Consider the following 18,048-nt stretch of genomic DNA (forward strand, 5'->3'; position numbering starts at 1 on the left):
ATTAGAGCGGAGACTGAGAGCCAGGCCAGTCCAACATCAGTGTGTGACCTCACAAATGTGCTTCTGGAAGAATGGTCAAAAATTCCCATAAACACACTCCTAAACCTTGTGGACAGCCTTCCCAGAAGAGTTGAAACTGTTATAGCTGCAAAGGGCGGACCGACGTCATATTGAACCCTATGGATTAGGAATGGGATGTCACTTAAGTTCCTATGCGAGTCAAGGCAGGTGAGCGAATACTTTTGGCAATATAGTGTATTTTTTATCAATACCGGTCAGTCACACATTCTGATATCACTTACACTCAATATATGTATGAATATCAGGAAATGAAAGCTGAAATTCTGATCTATCCCCCAATATTTAAAAATAAATATATTTTCAAACCCAAATGTCTTCAGTGTACAGAAAATAATCCAAAGATTTTTCCTGCCATTCCAATGCATACAGAAGGAACTGTAAGTTGGATTTGATTAAATAACTTATACAGAGTTAACAGCAAAGTGGCTTACTACTTAATGTAGCATGCTACGTATTAGTAAGACTAATTGGACTGGACTAATTAGTAGGTGGTTTTAAATAGGGTTGGTAAATATGATGACATAATATTGATTTATTTTTCCTAAATATTAAACAAAAGTATCATGCATCATAAGCCTTTAGTTCTTTTTTTTGCAGGACATTTTTTTTAGCAAACCTAAAGATGTGATAGATACCTGTACACTAGAAATGCCTTCAAGAATCATGATTATCACATTTTTACCATATTACCCACCCCTATTTTTGGACATACCTATGTCCAAGAATGTACAAATAAATGGCTTTTGTAAAACGCTACTTTAAGCTGCTAAGCAATTTACTGAAATAGCGCTAGTTATATGCTTTTTAGACCAGAGGTTTTCATTTAGTTTTATACAAAGCCATGCAATCAAAATATGACACTTTTAGAACTGGACTATTTTGACATCGTCCTATTTAGTATGAAGTTTGGAAAGACGCCACAGGTTTTGCATCGGAATATCTCCATAACATTATACATAATACAAAGAGGCAGTATTTTAATACAGAGTACTGTGCGAGTTGTTTGGTAGGAATCAGTTTAGATGTCATCAAATACAAAGATATTCATGGTGAAGTCTCTTCTGCTATTCTTCTATAGAGCTCTGCATTATATGGTGTGGAGTGTACAATACCCTAAAAATCAAAAACAAACAAAAAAAAGGCAAAAAAACAAAACAAAACAGTAATGTATCAACAAAACTAAAATTTATCCGACCATTTATTTTACTGTAAGAAAAAGCACTGTTGTTCATGCACAGATAAATAGAAAATAAGGGCACATTGGCTCAGCTGAGAGTGTGTTTAGCAGAATTATAATATACCACACAAAATCACGCTGGGCATAAAGAGACACAGGGTAAACTGAACAATTCAACTAAAGATAGAAGAGATTTTTTTTTGTTCCTTAACATTTAGAAGCCAGAAAAAAATAATTCCGTAATACTTAAAATGTAAAATCCAACTCCTGGAAATCATCTTTGATGACAGTTTCAAATGATAATATTCCCATGCCATGTTCCTAAACCCAGGCAAAATTTTATGATTACTGGTAGGCCATGTTCCCAGGTTGAAATGGCAAGAAAACTATGGAGTCATCTTTTTTTTTTTTAAACAACAGACACTGTTTTAAAGTTCTTTTCCTCCATGTAAAGCTTTCCACCTGGTCATCTGACCAAATGAGCTGTCAGCCAGTAGATAATGATTGGCTGAAAGACAGCAGAAGCCACGGTGATGTACAAGCGGAGACGGGGTTTGGCGCTTGCTCCGGCACCCAATGCGTCTGAAGACAGCGAAGAAAGGATCTTCATCTTGAGAGAGCGGACCTGAAGACAATTACAATAACATCAGTCAAATTTACAATTTTGTCATAAACTTTCTAGAAAGTAATAATTGTTAACTGTCTACTGATAACTACTATAACTTACACATGCTATAACTGTAGCATGTAATATCTGTAGCACATGCAGTTGGAATGTCTGTCCAAACTCATGCATCAGGTTAAATAAAGAACAATAAAACTAAACGGATGCTAACTGTTCTTCTGTGTTGAGCTATGTTCACCTATCACTAGTAGGCATTCGTACTACTGGTTGTCATACAAGGTTTATCAAATCAGTTTTTTTTAATATAAATCAATCATAGCAGATAAAAGAAAAACAGTGTGTGCCTCATATGTACTCTACTGTCTTTGCTGTCGTTGGTAGTCGCTGGACCGAGTCACTCCATATTTGCATGGGGTTAAGCTTGGACACACCCACATCTAGTCGACAACTGCCGCTCATGTAGCTAGACATCGCTAGCTCTCATTTAAAAGGTCTCTGGTCATATTATGTGTGAATGTAGCATTATTCAATTGTAGTGCTGATAGACGAAAGATGCTGCAGTTAAAAACAAAACTCACACTACAGTTATTGAGTTCTGTATTTAAATAAGCCAGCATTAATATCAAATAGTATTTTTCCTGCTGATGAATCAAGAAGCAAGACACACACAGTGGCTCCAGCTACAGGAGCATGGATAAAGGTATTGTGTTTGACACCTTCAGGCTATGGAAAAGACGAGAGATTTAGGCACCTTTTGCTTATCTTGTTGAAGAAGATGGGCATGATAACATAGGCATGTGAAACAGCCAAAATGAGCAACTTGGCAAGAAATTTGACCATTTAGCTTTGGGGTGACATGACTGGTTAGACATCTAGGTGTTTTTATTTCAGAGTTTAAAAAATTATTAGCTGCTTTTTTCCAATGACTCGTGCAGCTGGTGAGAAAGTTTCATGGTAAAGGAGCAAAATGAATTGAATTGATGTTTAATGCTGCATGGACAGAGTACCTTGTCTGGATGCAGAATCCTGGATTATGAATACTGTTTAATATAACTAACATTAGAACTGATTAATGCTCACACAATAGAAGCTCGCCTCTTGAAGTTCTTGAAGTACTTGAAGGAACTGTGGTTTAGTGCTAGCAATCTGCGTTTTGGGTGTTCAATGAATATGGCTTCCCCAATCTGTATGGATGTATTATTTTTTAAATGTATGTATTTATTTACACTACCAGTCAAAAGTTTGGACACACCTTTTAATTCAATGTTTTTTGTTTAGGGATTTATTTTCTACATTCTAGAACAAAACTAGAGATTTCAAAACTATGAAATAACACACATGGACTTAAGTATGTGATTACATACTTAATGGATACATATGGATTAAGTAATCCATATGTAATGACAACAAAAAAGTCAGTTGTTATTTTAAGACACGAAGGTCAGGTGTTCTGGAATAGTTCTTGCAAGAACAGTATTGTCAAGTGCATTTGCAAAACCCATCAAGCACCATGATGAAACTGGCTCACATGAAGACCATCCCAGTAAAGCAAGACCAAAACTTACCTCTGCTGCAGAGGGGAAGTTCATTTAGAGTTACCAGCCTCAGAAATCACCAATTAACAGCACCTCAGATTAGAGCCGTTATGAAGGCTTTACAGAGCATCAGTAGCAGACATCTCAATATCAACTGTTCAAACGACATTATCGTGTATTTCGGCCGCCTTCAGCATTGTTTTACAATGTAGAAAGAAATAAACATCAGGAAAGACCATGGAATTAGAAGATGTGTCCAAACATTTGACTGGTAGTGTATGTATTATTTTTGGAAGAAAGTTTTGCTGGTAAATATTCACACAACTATATCTAATTTATTTGTAAATACATAATAAGTATTACTGTTTCGACATTCCAACTTGTTTAATTATACAGATGTCAAGCATAAATGAGCCAAACAACACACCTCTGATTTGGGATGCAATATAGCATATAGCCAGCACCTGACAATCGCACCCATATTTGTGCCCTTCCCAATCTGTGGCCAGAAATTTAGAAGCATACAACTGGTAAAGTATGTCTTTGTTTTTTCATCATTAGAACTAATAGACCTAAAAATGTTCCAGCATGATAATAACCCTGTGCACAACCACACAGGTCCATGAAGATAGTTTGCCAAGGATGGAGTAGAAGAATTCAAGTGGCCTGCACAGAACTGTGAACACCTATGGGATGAATGGGAGCGCCGTAAACTCTGCCCACCAGGCTTCTTCACCCAACATTAGTGCCTGACATCACTAATGCTCTTGACGCTGAATTGTCAGATCCCTACTGACACCCTTCAGTGTCTACTAGAAAGCCTTCCCAGAAGGGTGGAGGTTATTATGAACAGCAAAAGGGGTAAAAAATAAAAATAAAACTATATATAAAATGGAATTTCCCTAAAGAACATGTAGGTGTGATGGTCAGGTGTTAAACTTTCAGCCATGTAGAATGTATATTGCATCATATATAAGTTTGTGAATCTCTCCTAGTACTCACGATGAAAAACATGAGGGCACAAGAGCACCAAGCGAGAGCAACAAAGTAGCCATCACTGCCAAAGAGAAGTCCACAAAGAACAGTGAAGATCATTCTGCAAAGGAAAAAAAAATTGTTGTGTAACTGAAAGTGAATGAAAATGGCAATGAGGATGATGTCAATAGAAGGTAGCAGAAAAAAACCTACCCAACATATTTGTATCCACTGTAGGCAACAAGATCGAAGGTTGAAAGATCAGTATGCACTGTGAGCAGGTACAGACTCAGCAACATTACAAGAACCTCAATGATGACCCAAACCAGAGCAGTGCTTGCACACAAACCAAGAACCTCTGGGCTGAACCTAGCAACCAATAACGCAAAAACCCCCCAAAACAAAACAAAAAAAAAATACTTGAGTTAAATCAAGTACAGGAATAATGATAAAGGCAATGAATAATTTAACACTTTGTTATTCACAACAATAATTTAAAAGACATATAAACATATAAATATCGTGCTGCTTCTGTGGGGAACATTTCAGAACTCACCGTTTCTGTATTCCTAACGCCATTCCTGCCAGCAAAATATAGGTGATGAAAGCCATTGCTACAAAAAAAAAAAAACAGTAAACCCTTTTGATAAGCAAACCAAGCAATAAGCAAGTAAAACAATGGTCCAAAAAGCGTAAACGTGAAAATGGAAAATGAAATGTGTTCATAATTTATATAACAATGTAAAATTCCAGTGTAAAAAGAAATGTGTTATTCTTCCATATCAGTTCAGTAGGACACGTCACAGATAAAACAAAGTTTTGCTGAGGTGGGTTTTTTTTTGCCTTTGTTACACCAAAGCAGCCAAACTTTCACAATTATTGTAACATCATACAAGATCACGCAAGAGCTTCTGTGAAATTCCAGTTTAACTTCTCTTGTAATCAATGATGGCTGCTGTCAAAACAAATTCTCACTAGAAAATCCAACATGTGATATCACCTGCTGGATCCTTCCTACAGCATTAATAGAAAGCTGTGAATTTTTACTTGGTATGTAGAGATCTGGAGCATTGACATCATGGCGAGGGGGGAGTGGAGAGTCCCTGTGGTACCGAACTTCCCAGTCCTGATGATATCAGAGTAAATTATAAGAGAGAAAGCATTAAAGTACTGTATTCCCATATGTTCCCGTATTCCACGCTATTTTCTAAGATCAACACTGATATGAGAGAAAGCCTGTCTGGAGTTTTCAAAGATCAGATCCATTAAACACATTATGTTAACAAAACATTTTCTAAAATGATGCTGAAATGACATCATTGTTACAAGAATGCAAGTACTTGTAATGACAGCCTGCCTACTCAATGCAATGGTTACCTGATGTGTATAGGGGAACATGAGAAGCATTAACTTCTTTATAACGTATTTGGTGTCAACGGCAAAGAAATACTTCAGCTTGTTCACAGACATAAATCGACTGATCTGTAACACAGCAAGTAGAAAGGAAATGGTCAGTTTCATCACCATAAGAAAAAAAGTACTATGCAATGTAATGGATAATCATCATCTATACATCTCACCTCTTTGTTTACTATATCTTTCCCTTGGTTTGCAAGTGAGGAACCGTACATCATAGCTGCATTAGCCATGGGATCTGCAAAGATGTTGTTCACTCCACCGGTCCCTTGGCCACCTGATAATGCGGGGCCCATGTTATAACCAGATTCATAGTAGCTTTGGTTGTTCATGGGTGGAACCCCAGAGCTGGTGTCCTCAAAAAGAAGGGGATCTCCTGGAGGAGCTGCACGAGCTCTCTGTTTGGCTGTGTGAGGCATTACAGATATTTAATACAAACCTCCACGACCTTACATTACATTACAAACACATGGTGTTAGAGAGGCACTGTTCAACGTGTCACTGTAACGGAATGTAAAAATGCTATGGGGATGTGAACAGCATTTGTTTTGGCTTTTCATCTTGACTTGATCAACAAGTTTGAGTGTACTACAGATGTATAAATAATGCACGTCATCGTTAAAAGGCAAATCTGGAGCATAGGCATTATATTTTAGATGACATGAAGCTGAGGAAAAGAGGCAATTGGATTAAAAAAGTTCTCATACTTACTAGCCCGGTAACCCTGATGCTGATGGGCCATTGTTTTTCCTCCTTTAAACAAGAAAACAATATAATTACCTAGTTATATTGACCGGAAAAAAAGGAAAAAAGGTGCATACATCTATAAATCAGATATCTGTGTGCATTATAAATAGCCAGTTAGCTAATGTACTGCTCAGCTTTCCTCCATTTCTAACTAATACTCTGCTATCCTGCTAGCTAGGTGTTTAGACACACTGATAACAAGCGAGCTTTAGAAGATGACACTGACTATAAACTACAGTTAAAGCTTGTAATGAAATGGACCGACAAGCTCAAATAATGATTACATTTCAGCTACCTTAATATTACAGTAGAAGCAGAACTTAGGAAGCTAAGTTCATGCGTTAAGTTGTACTTACAGCTACGTAGACGTCTCTAAGCCCGCCCCTCCCGTTTTGTTATTGGCTGATGAAAATGCCTGCGTGGCATCGTTGCACTGTCTTAAATCTCATTGGACAAACAGCCGATTTGTTGACCGTAACTCTAAATGTTGATTGGTGCTTGTGCACGTCAGTCAAAATAGTCGAACCGCGTATAACATGGAACGTTGTATTGACAGAAAACGATATATATTATATTATATTATATTATATTATATTATATTATATTATATTATATTATATTATATTATATTATATTTTGACTGACGTGCACAAGAACCAATCATACACACACACACACACACATATATATATATATATATATATATATATATATATATATATATATATATATATATATATATATATGTATTTAAACAGGTGCTTAATTATATTTAGATTTAAATACTTTATTTATAATGTATTTACATTATTATATAATCATTGTCATTTACCACGGCGCTGTGAAATTTTGGAAAATGATTGTTGTCACAAACAGGAGCTCTGACAATAGTTCTCTAACGATTTGTCCTACTCTAGCAAATTTCAGGAAAATAACAGCCCACGTGTTTTTACAATTCCACAATTTTTACATTTGTCTATGACTTTATTACTGTGACACTTTTAGAAAATGTGTCCAGCCTAAAACGATAGCATATAGGAGCATTATAATCAGAAAATGTCACAAGCATCAAAATACATTTTATTAAAATACACTAGAGTGCGAAACTGCAGTGCGCATGCGCACAAGTCCTTCAGCTGGTCGGTAGGACAACGCGCGACACAAACCGTTAGAGTGTAGAGGTCGTTCTGCCATAAAGTAGTTTCTTAGGAAATAGTCTGCTATTATGACTCCAGTTATACAGGGGATGTCCCATAGCTTAGTCATTCTCTCTAAATTAGCCTATAAATAGTTTTGAAAACTTTAGAAGTTATGTTAGAGACATAAACAAACTATATTACATAACACCGTACTGTTATTTTAGGCTAATCTCAGTCATAACTTCTTATTTACAGTTTTTTACGCATTAAATCTAGCAATGTTTTAATCTAGAAATCAGTTTTCGTTATGAATCACTATCACTCTAGATACAATAATGTTAAAGAAGAGACAACTACAGAGTATTTTGTCAGCGCCAGAACTTCAGCCACAGTTCAACAAAGAAAACCAGCTCTAATCATAACATCACCGGCTTTATCCAGTTTATTGGGGAAAATGCAAATGAGCGTTTTGAGAAATTATCACCTGAATTCACCGCACAACCGGAAAAGTGCAGATTTTAAATGTCAAACAGCTAAAATGTGACACATGGGTGTGTTCTGTAAAGGGGAGTGCCGCTGTGCGCCGCCCTAAAACTCAGCAACGTCATCGTTTTTCATTAGAATAAAACCCGCGGGATGAATGGGCGTTGCCATCTATCTATCTATCTATCTAAGAAACCACGTACCTGCTGTACATAGACATGACTGGGCATGTCTCAGAGATCGTAGTGATTTTTTTCTTCACGCTCTGGTCCGGGCTGATCTGCCTCATTCTAGTCTCAGTCAGACATTTTACATGAATGACGTCACACGCACCTATTACCTAATTTCTCACTCGGTTTGCTTACATTGCTAACAAAATACAAGAGAAGCCGTTGATAGTGAGATATGAAACCTGCTGATAAATCGAGTACAAAACTAAGCCATGGCTAACTGTAAATTAGAAGAAGCTAAACTAAATATTATACTATTTTAATATGATCATTATAATATAATTAGGATATTATCATCCTAAAATGATGTTTGCGTGTTTATTGTTCAGAAAAAAAAACAATAGGTATTCAGAAGGTAGTGGCTCTAGTTGGGGTTATGTGGCACCAGCTTTATTCAGGGCCTCATTGATGAGTCACAGGATTGCTGGGAAATGAGTGGCATTAAGATGCAGCTGTCGATTTTCATATCTCGCACTGACCACATGGTCTCTCTATACTCAATAACAATTAACTAACTAACATCACCCGGAAAAAACACGTTCAAAACAACTAAAATGAAACAAAAGAAAAGATGTACACAACAGTTTTGATTCATTTGATTGATTTTTTAATCACATTAATAAAATCTGTTCTATCTGTAGAATTTTTCTGTAGAATTTCCTTTTTATATCCCGAAACAATACCGTCTACTTTCTGTTTAACTTTGCCCAACATTCCCGTTACCCGTCACTCTACCTTGTTTCGTTTATCCCAAACATAGTCAGGTTTACTCTCATTTTCACTCTTCAGAAGGGTGATAAACTGTACAGTACATTGAATATGTACAGGTGTAACGGATGTAAAAAGGGTTTTAAAAACTTACCACATTATCAAAACTATAATTATTTTATTCTATTGTTTTTATTCTGAAATAAACAAACAAATACGTTTCTGTTAGTGACAAGGGGTGAACCCTTTAGAAAAGTGTAGAAAAAAATATACAAAATGGGATTCCCGGAAAAATACTTAATATGGGCATATACGTCATGTTACACGTGATCGTTCGTCAGCCAATTTGTAGACCGCACCATTTCTCGTAAACTGGGAGGGGCGTGCACAATACAATATCTAGTAATGCGTGGATAATCGCAAAACATTCTTACATTGGTTAAGCTGAAGAAAAAGAAACGTGGTATACGTGTTTCCCGAGCCATATTTAATTTTACTCTCGGTAGTTTATAAGAGTACGTATATAGACTCGTTTTTCCGCACACCCCTGAGAAGTCACAAGTGGAACCTACTGTTACCAGCAACTAGGCTGGCGTATATAGTTTTGAATTCTCGTACTACAGCAGACTATAAGTTAGACAGCGCAGGCGAGCTCGACCATTTGAGTTTGTCACGGACTAACACGCGTTTTTGCTTGGTTAGTTTTCTGGGATTGTTTTTCTAAGTAAACGGCCTACATGTATCGAAACTACGGGAACTTTGGGCGAGGAACGGATCAGAACTTCCCCGATAACAGTTCTGGACCTGGGTCGAGTTCTTCTAGCGGCACTCAAGCTACCGGCACCGGTACGACTCAGCATCAAGAGGTATGTCCATCACAAAGCTGATTTTTTTGCATGTTTCTTCAAAACCGTAGACATAAAGTAACTAAATGTCCGGTAATAAAGTGGTGTTATAACACATATAGGACAGAAGTCAAAGTATAACCATAATAATGAGTACTTATTTGAAACAACTTGTATCTTAACTATTTGAGTTTTTTTGTACTGGACACTTAAGAAACAACATGGGCTTCAAAATCTGTATTTCTTTCCACATACACCATAATAATAATAATAATAATAATAATAATAATAATAATCTTTTTAATTCTGTTTCACTCTTGATGTGGATAAACCTCATGTTTTTTTCCCTTTAATGACAAATGCATCATCTGTCTTTTACTCCATAGCCAAAATATTCAGTGGCGGGATCCAGTCAGTTTGTCCCCACTCTAAATGCCATAACTTCAAACCAAGACCTACAGTGGCTGGTGCAGCCCTCTGTTTTTCCAGTGCCAGGCCCATCCAAGCAACCTCCTTGTCACCCTTACCCCCTGCCACCAAGACTTGCATCTGTGAACCCTCAACCCGGCCAGTCACACTTTCTCCGACCAGCAGTCATCAGAGCTGTAGCCCCCTCAGGAAGCTCCACCAGACGCAGAAATGATGAACATGTAAGTTTCGTTAATGTCACAGTTTTGAATTAATATTAGAGTAGTTAACCATGAAGGCTATGTAATGATAAATCTATTATTGCTGATGCTTTAAAAGAGTCACATGGCAGTCTGTTCTTAAATGACTACAATCCGTTCTCCCGCTTTCCTCCTGTAAATTCTGGAGAAGTTGCTGGCAAAATCATTGAGGAATGTAGAAACAGACGATGTGTAATATCCTGTAATGACTCCGAAGGGTGTGCATATGACCTATCTGTACAAGTGCAACACTGATCCACAAAAGGTGTGGAAAAGGCATGGCATATTCATTTGGCCTTCCTTGGGAGTGTGTGTGTATGTACTTTGCATTTATAGTTTAATTCAGCTTAAACTGATCCAGTGTTTTTGCCATGAATATGAACATTGTTTCTACTTTCATGTTGATCTACAGCAATGAAATTTATCCTTAATTAACCTGTTTATGTTTTAAATAAAGCATGGTTTTGTCTGATTCATACCCTCAAGTCTCAGTCTTGGGGTGTGAGACAAGTGAAATAATGAGACAGGAAATCATGTGACTCATTGGAGTGAAATCATATGACTCACACCTGAGTCAGTGAGGGGTCTAGATGAGTCATCAATATATGGGGCAGGAAGAAAATGGCACATGAAATTGAAGAAGAAAGTTAATATTTAAATTAGACAAGAGTGAATACTGAAATGGGAAAATGAAGAGTGTAAGGATGCTGATGTAAACTGGACGTAGTAAAAAAAACACAGCCTCTACTGGTGGTACCCATGAAATGGATGTTACCCTATCCACTAGATGGCAGTATTACAGTTTGAAAGTTAATATTTTAGCGATGATGAAGCATTTTGTACTGTTTATTACATTTTGCTTTATAGGACAAGGTTAAGCACATATATTAGCCATCTTTATAAAGTTCTAAAACCTGGGTTTGATTGAAATATTTCTAAAGATTTGTCTCACATTCTTGTTGTTTGCTCTTTAGTTATCACCGGAAGAACTTGAAAGGCGCAGAATTAGAAGAGAACGAAACAAACTGGCTGCTGCTAAGTGTAGGACCCGCCGGCGTGAACTGACCGACTCACTTCAGAATGTAAGTTGATCTGCATTTACACTTATTTATTTTGTAAATTCTTTTTTTTTTATCTAAAGTGATTTTTTCACTGAAAAAATCTGAACACATTTTTCTATGAAAACTTTTTTGCAGGAGACTGACCAATTGGAAGACAAAAAGTCCTGCCTGCAGAAAGAGATTGCTGATCTACAGAAGGAAAAAGAAAAGCTTGAACTGGTTCTTGAGGCCCACCGTCCCATTTGCAAAGTCCAGGACTCTGATTCAGACTCTGACTCTAATCCTGTTCTTCCTACCCTGTGTGGAATTAAAATGGAGCCAGTAGATTCTGAAATTCCAGGTCCCTCTAAAAAATTCCAGATTCCCAAAAAACAGGAGAAACCGAAGCCAAAAATCACCATTCCACCTCCAGCTTCGGCCTCTTCTACCAGTATGAATCCAGAGTGTGATTCCCTGCACACTCCGGTCCTCATTTCCACACCTTCTCTGACTCCATTCACATCTAGCCTAATCTTCACATATCCTACTGCCTCTCTTGACACCAGTGCCCCTACTTCATCACAAACATTGGGCCTGTCTGCCTCCTCTACTAGTCAGCATGGTACATCCCAACCCTCCCACAACCCAGAGCCATGTGGTATTGCCCATCGTCGTAGCAGCAGCAGCGGGGACCAGTCTGATCAATCCCTCAACTCCCCTACCATCCTGACTATTTAATCTGTTTTATCTCATGGGAAACAAGTGCTCTGAAAGTTCACAGTTCTGTATAATACTAGGTTAGACATACATATGTGTAATTGGGAATACACTAAAAATTATAATGATTGTACCAAACTTGCACCTTTAGCAGTGTCTATTAAAACCTTTATAGCTAAGGGTTCCTGGCATCCTAAAGTGGTTCCAGTCAGAAGCCTCTCTGATAGGCACATGATGTAGTTGGGATCCAATCCAATAAATCCTCAAGTGGTTTCCAGATTTATGCAGTGTAGCTTTAGTGCTTACACTGGGTATTAAATAAGGGCAAATCAGTAATTTTGCAAAGCACATTAAAGAGGTTTTTTTTAAATATTCTATTAAGAACTAAACATTTCTTATGAAAACCATAGCTATGAACTATGATATGAACTACATTGTATACTAAAAAGTATTTACTTCTAATTTATACTTTATCCAAAACCTTTCTTATTAGAAATTATTAACTGACTGCATACTGAAAAATGGGCATTAGAGCCTCTCACTGTGTTAGAATGGACACTACTTTACTATTGCTGACAGATTTTATAACTTTGTTCTATGCAATCCAAAGCTATGTCTAATGTAATTTTTTATATGTTTTTACATGGTACAATGTTTTAAGCTATTTTGTTACATCATGTCTAGTTTGATATATTTGTTACTTTTATGTGAAGATCACAAATATTACTGTCTGGAGCATTTCAGTAATAATTCAGTTACACTGATTCATTCGAATTGTTCTACTGATGAACAGTCTTGGACAAATATGCACATAATACAACTTTTCATTAGATGCTAGCTATATATATATATATATATATATATATATATATATATTATTATTTTTTGTTTGTTTCTAAAGTAGCAAAGTTATATATATGATAAAAAGATAAAGTACTTAATATATTAAAATCTACAGTATATGCATTGTTACAGTGTATTTGATCCACTACTATGGCTGGTCCTTACAATTTAGTACATGTGTATTTATTGTTGAGAGTAAACTATATATATTTTCTGTCACCGAGACACAAGCCTCAATATTGAAGAAAATTTTTCAGACTGTACAACCAGTAACAGTAATAAATAAAAAAATAACTCAAAATTTGTTGACATTGTGTAAATTATTTGTAAAGATTCAATGGATTGTTGATTTTGTTTTGCATACGTGCCTAAAAAAAAAGCACTTTCAGCAGCACTACTTCTTCCTGGGGTCTTTTTTTCAGCTGACATGAAGATTTCTACAGTTGTCCTCTTTATAATACTAATAAAAAAGAAGCTGCTGATTGAAACCAGAAACTGAGTACAGCGGATTCTTAGGGGTTGGGGAAGGAGGAAAGGAGGAGTTAACATGATTTCCTTCTAGGATATCCTGATAGCCAGATGTATTCCCTGACTCCCTCACAACTAAACATGTGCCAGTGTATTTTTATATCACAGTAATTACCTAGCTTTTTCAATGTTTATAACAGTGCACGTGTATTGCATTATTATTTTTATTTCTATTATTTTTAATGTGTCCTTGAATGCATTCATTCAATAACAGTGACCACTTTATCATGATCTCATGAGGCACAAGGCAGGAGAATTCACCCCGGCCAGTCAATCACATGGCTAAAGTAAAATTGTATTTTTAAAAACTATTAAACTGTCTGTATGCATTTTACCTACACTACACTCTGTCTTCTGACTTAATCTGTAATGCTACCAGTAAGTTACCTGAGAAAAGACTTGTCCTTAATCTCCTTTCAGTAAAGGATAACCTTGTCTCTTCACAGTTTGACTTATAGATAAATGACCTAGAACTGGAAATAAATAACTCAGAAAATGATGGAAACAAGACTGCACAAGAACAATGGTGACAACAGCAATATTTGCAAGTACCCATGGCCAACTGAGTAAACCTGGTTATCCTGATTTAGACACAGAGTCTTCTGTTAGCTCTTGATTCTAAAGAACGGCACTTACTCAAAGCTTGGTGCACGTATGACTGAGAGGGTTTTGTGCTGAGCGACCCAGTGAGTGCATACTCTCAAAAGCCCTCTGTGTACCTCATTAGGTAAATTGGTAAGCCAAAAAAATATAAAATGCTTCATACATTTGTCTTTTTGGCCTCCAACATGACTGAACACGTTTTTATAAGCAAATCGATACAACTTTCACTCTGTATGTAAATTGATTGTCTACTTGCTGTGTCTCCCAGCAGACAAGAATGATTATTACACATTCAGGTCTCTCCATCAAGCTCAATCAAGTGTATTTAAAGCTCTCCCACTGACAACAACTGTGGCCGAAAGATTACAGCCAAAAACAAAGCCACAAAATCAGATTCTTATGATTATAAACAGGGAAAAAAAGGCATTAAAATAGTACTGATGTACATCTAAATCAAAATCTATAGATCAAAGTGAAATAACATAATTAAACTAATTATACAATATTACAAATTCACAAACATCATTGTACCCAGTGCAGGTGCCAGTGTGTAAACATAGCATGTAGCTATGTGAAATCCCATGAAATCAACGATCAAAAACACAAAAAAATTGTACAGTGAGTACTTAAGTAATAAAATTTATAAACACAAAAAAAAATCATCTGGTGTCCAGTGTAGTAGTCAACAAGATGGTTTAGTGTAACAAATCTTACTAGAGCAACTTTAGTACATCATAACAGTGAGAAAGTGTACTAATTCTGCATTTTCAGTGCACATTTTATACAGCCAAATAACTGGCAATCCATTTCGTTTTAAACCAGAGGTCTTAAGAGACCCTTGAAAATGATTCAGTGCTGTTGTGCATGACCTCAAAGAGATCATTTTATGGCTCTATGCAGTTTCTAAACATGAATCATTTGGGATGTGTTTCAGCCCTGTTTAGTTCATCATTAAAACATGAGACCCCCGTACATTTCAGTGCAGTAAAAACAGGTGGTAAATTGCCAGGTGATCAGTTACTTCCTATGTACATCCACTTTTATAAGAGACTAGTGAGGGGGGGAAATCCCAGTGACTTTGTACTACTTTCTTTTTCAAAAATTTAATAAACACAATATGATAGAGCTAAAGTAAAGCTAAAAACTATTGCAATCATGCTTGTTGCCCAAAGCAAAGTAATATCATTCACATTAATAAAGTCTATCTACATTGGGTGGGGGAAGTAAAATTAACAACAGTCTAAAGGGAAAAGCAAAGAAAAGACTAATGTGGTTTATCTATTTGTCAAGCATAAGCAGTTGAGATGTTTGATGACAACTAAAAATTGTAAACTTCTTTGCTCCTTTGGGTTGGCCCATACAACTTCATTCAGGCCCTTCTTTGTCTCTGAGAGGAATAAAGGGTTAATGGCTATTATCCTCTCTCTTTCTCTGATCAGTCAGCTGAGTCAGTCATCAGGTGAGCAAACCAGGTGGAGTTGGTCAGGGCTGCCTACACTCCCAGTGCTCGAGCTTCCATCCCCGAGGTCCCGGGCCACCATACATGGCAGGTTGAGCTCAGTTGACCCTCCTGGGCTGGAATCACTCCTGCTCACACACTCTTCCTCGAGCACTAGACACAGTTCCTTCAGGTCCAGATTCTCCTTGACCAGACCATCCTGTAGACGCTCCAGATCAGTCAGCTTCTTCAGGTATCCGCCCAGGTCATCACGCATCACTTTGGCGGCATGGTGACCGAACAGTTGCCATTCTCGTGCTAACTTCTTCACTTTCAGCCTGTCATCGTCAAGGAAGCAGCACAAGTCACGCAACTCCTGGTTCTCTTCCTGCAGCCGCTGGTTGATGGCTTTGAGCTCCCTGATTTCAAGCAGATGTCCCTGAAGTTGCTTGTTCACCTCCTTGATTAGGCGCCCACGCTGAATGAGCGCCGACATCTTCTCTGACTCCTCTCGCCGTAGTCGACTCACCAGCTCTTCTTTTGAGCATGCCAGCAAGTCCTCATCAGACACTTTTGCCAAGTCGTGGCTTAGGATTTCACCATCACTTCCCATCTCGACTGTAACTTTTACTTTGGTATCCTGAAGAAAAGTAAACCTGCAGATTTGATTGTCCAGATATAAAAAAGGTGCGGTCAGGGATCCCAAACAGTGTGTTGCATATTATGGGAAAACACAGGAGTGTCGCTGGGAACTCAATGCCACTGAGTTTATCTGCTCATATTTGAGAGGCACGTGTATCGTAATATCAGTCAGGCTCTTTTAGCGCGTTTCTCCAGGCCTTAAAGTAACGCCGTGTTTTAGTTTTCCTCCACGTCTTGCGCTTGATTACGTTAGTGCACAAAATCACAGTGGAACATCTTCACATGTTACACTGACCTATAGGTAAATATTACCTGAACAAAATTCAGGGCAAATTGCCCGTCGTATTTCTTTACAATTCGACGGTTTGTGGACGATGTTAACGTCGTTTTGATTGCTGTAAACAACGAGATACTAAGACCATAGAAACAGTGTTACATACTGTGCCGATACGGTCCTGAGTATCGAGATGTAGAAGACGATGTTTTGATTAATTGTGCATCTTCTGTGTGCGGCCGTGTTCTGGCTCACAATGTCCGCCACTCTGCCTTTTCTTTTCGCTTCGGCTCTTTACCTCATTCCCGTATTTCTGTCGGGAAATTTTCTGTCGATAAATTTTGTTTATGCCTTTATGGATGAAGCAACCATCCGCCTGAAGATTTCACCACGAGACGTTGTAAACATAAAAAAACGCATAGAGAAAATAGAGTATAAAATGTAGGGCAGCCTCGCCGAGCTGGAGCTTGCGATTTACCAGCAATAAAAAAAGATGTCTGATAATCCGAAGCCTTCGGCAATAGAGCTGCTTAATGGTTTCCAGTACAAGTGTATAATATTCTCCAGTTAGGCCTGCAGTATGAAAAATTCTAGGTGTTTCTTCAGGGATGAGCTTCCCTTTCTCCATTGGCAAGCATGATTCTGGAGGCTGCTGATGTCAACCCGCTTCTCTCTCTCTCTCTCTCTCTCTCTCTCACTCTCTCTCTCTCTCGCTCTCTCTCCCTCCCCCCACTATTCTTCTCCCTTCCTTCCCTTTGCTCTTCCTTTACCGTAAGAATGTGTATTGTAGGCAACCCCGTGGCACAAATGACATCATAATTCCACGAAATTCCCATCCTCTTCTCAGTGACCTGAATGCGAAATCCTATTGTTTGCATTAGACATGAATGAAAATACGATCATGTGACCATCTGCTAACGGAACTCAAAAAACAAAATAACACTTGCTGTTTGTTCACCATCCCTATTCGACCCATATGACAGTCACATGATCTTCCTCTCCTCTTTCCTATCCACATGTTCTATAAGGAACAGGGACAATGCACAAAGCGCACATGTACACAAAGACACAAACACAGTGGAGGAAAGAGTTGCAATGCTGCAGTGTACATTAATCCACGGAATGTGGCCATATCCTTCCGCCCTCCTCTCCAGCTCCATTGTTACCGTGGATCCATAACAATGTGGGGTGTTAACCAGGATGAAAAGGGAGCTGTAGCCAGAGGCCGCAATGGAAACAGGCCGGTGAAATGGGTGGGGTGGGGTGAGGGGTGCCATGTGCCATGCAGCACACCATTTTCACTCTTGTGCTAATGTTGACTGACTTGCTGATTG

General features: G+C 37.8%; 3 protein-coding genes across 4 annotated transcripts; 1 reads left to right on the plus strand and 2 right to left on the minus strand.

Moving 5' to 3' along the window:
• Nucleotides 1–1,266: 1,266 nt before the first annotated feature.
• On the minus strand, nt 1,267–6,985 carry yif1a (Yip1 interacting factor homolog A (S. cerevisiae)). Of its 2 annotated transcripts, none has more exons than XM_058397899.1 (9): nt 6,913–6,985; nt 6,521–6,562; nt 5,974–6,215; nt 5,771–5,875; nt 5,441–5,519; nt 4,950–5,007; nt 4,607–4,762; nt 4,421–4,514; nt 1,267–1,883 (listed from the first exon to the last, which is right to left on the minus strand). In XM_058397899.1, the coding sequence occupies exons 2-9, from the start codon at nt 6,549–6,551 to the stop codon at nt 1,725–1,727; spliced, it is 924 nt and encodes a 307-aa protein (XP_058253882.1). In that variant the 5' UTR covers nt 6,552–6,562; nt 6,913–6,985; the 3' UTR covers nt 1,267–1,724. The 2 variants fall into 2 exon arrangements, with proteins under 2 accessions (XP_058253882.1, XP_058253883.1); XM_058397900.1 differs by having other exon boundaries at nt 6,852–6,920.
• A 2,563-nt stretch (nt 6,986–9,548) lies between these two features.
• Nucleotides 9,549–13,244, plus strand: fosl1a (FOS like 1, AP-1 transcription factor subunit a). Its single transcript, XM_058397376.1, has 4 exons — nt 9,549–9,982; nt 10,348–10,611; nt 11,604–11,711; nt 11,826–13,244. Exons 1-4 carry the CDS (start codon nt 9,854–9,856, stop codon nt 12,405–12,407), a joined length of 1,083 nt encoding a protein of 360 aa, XP_058253359.1. The 5' UTR covers nt 9,549–9,853; the 3' UTR covers nt 12,408–13,244.
• Nucleotides 13,245–14,665: 1,421 nt separating this feature from the next.
• ccdc85b (coiled-coil domain containing 85B) lies at nt 14,666–17,425 on the minus strand. Its single transcript, XM_058397377.1, has one exon. It carries the CDS (start codon nt 16,409–16,411, stop codon nt 15,809–15,811), a length of 603 nt encoding a protein of 200 aa, XP_058253360.1. The 5' UTR covers nt 16,412–17,425; the 3' UTR covers nt 14,666–15,808.
• Between the last annotated feature and the right edge of the window lie 623 nt (nt 17,426–18,048).

The sequence above is a fragment of the Hemibagrus wyckioides genome, linkage group LG08 (assembly GCF_019097595.1).
Source record: "Hemibagrus wyckioides isolate EC202008001 linkage group LG08, SWU_Hwy_1.0, whole genome shotgun sequence".
Classification (NCBI taxonomy): Eukaryota; Metazoa; Chordata; class Actinopteri; order Siluriformes; family Bagridae; genus Hemibagrus; species Hemibagrus wyckioides.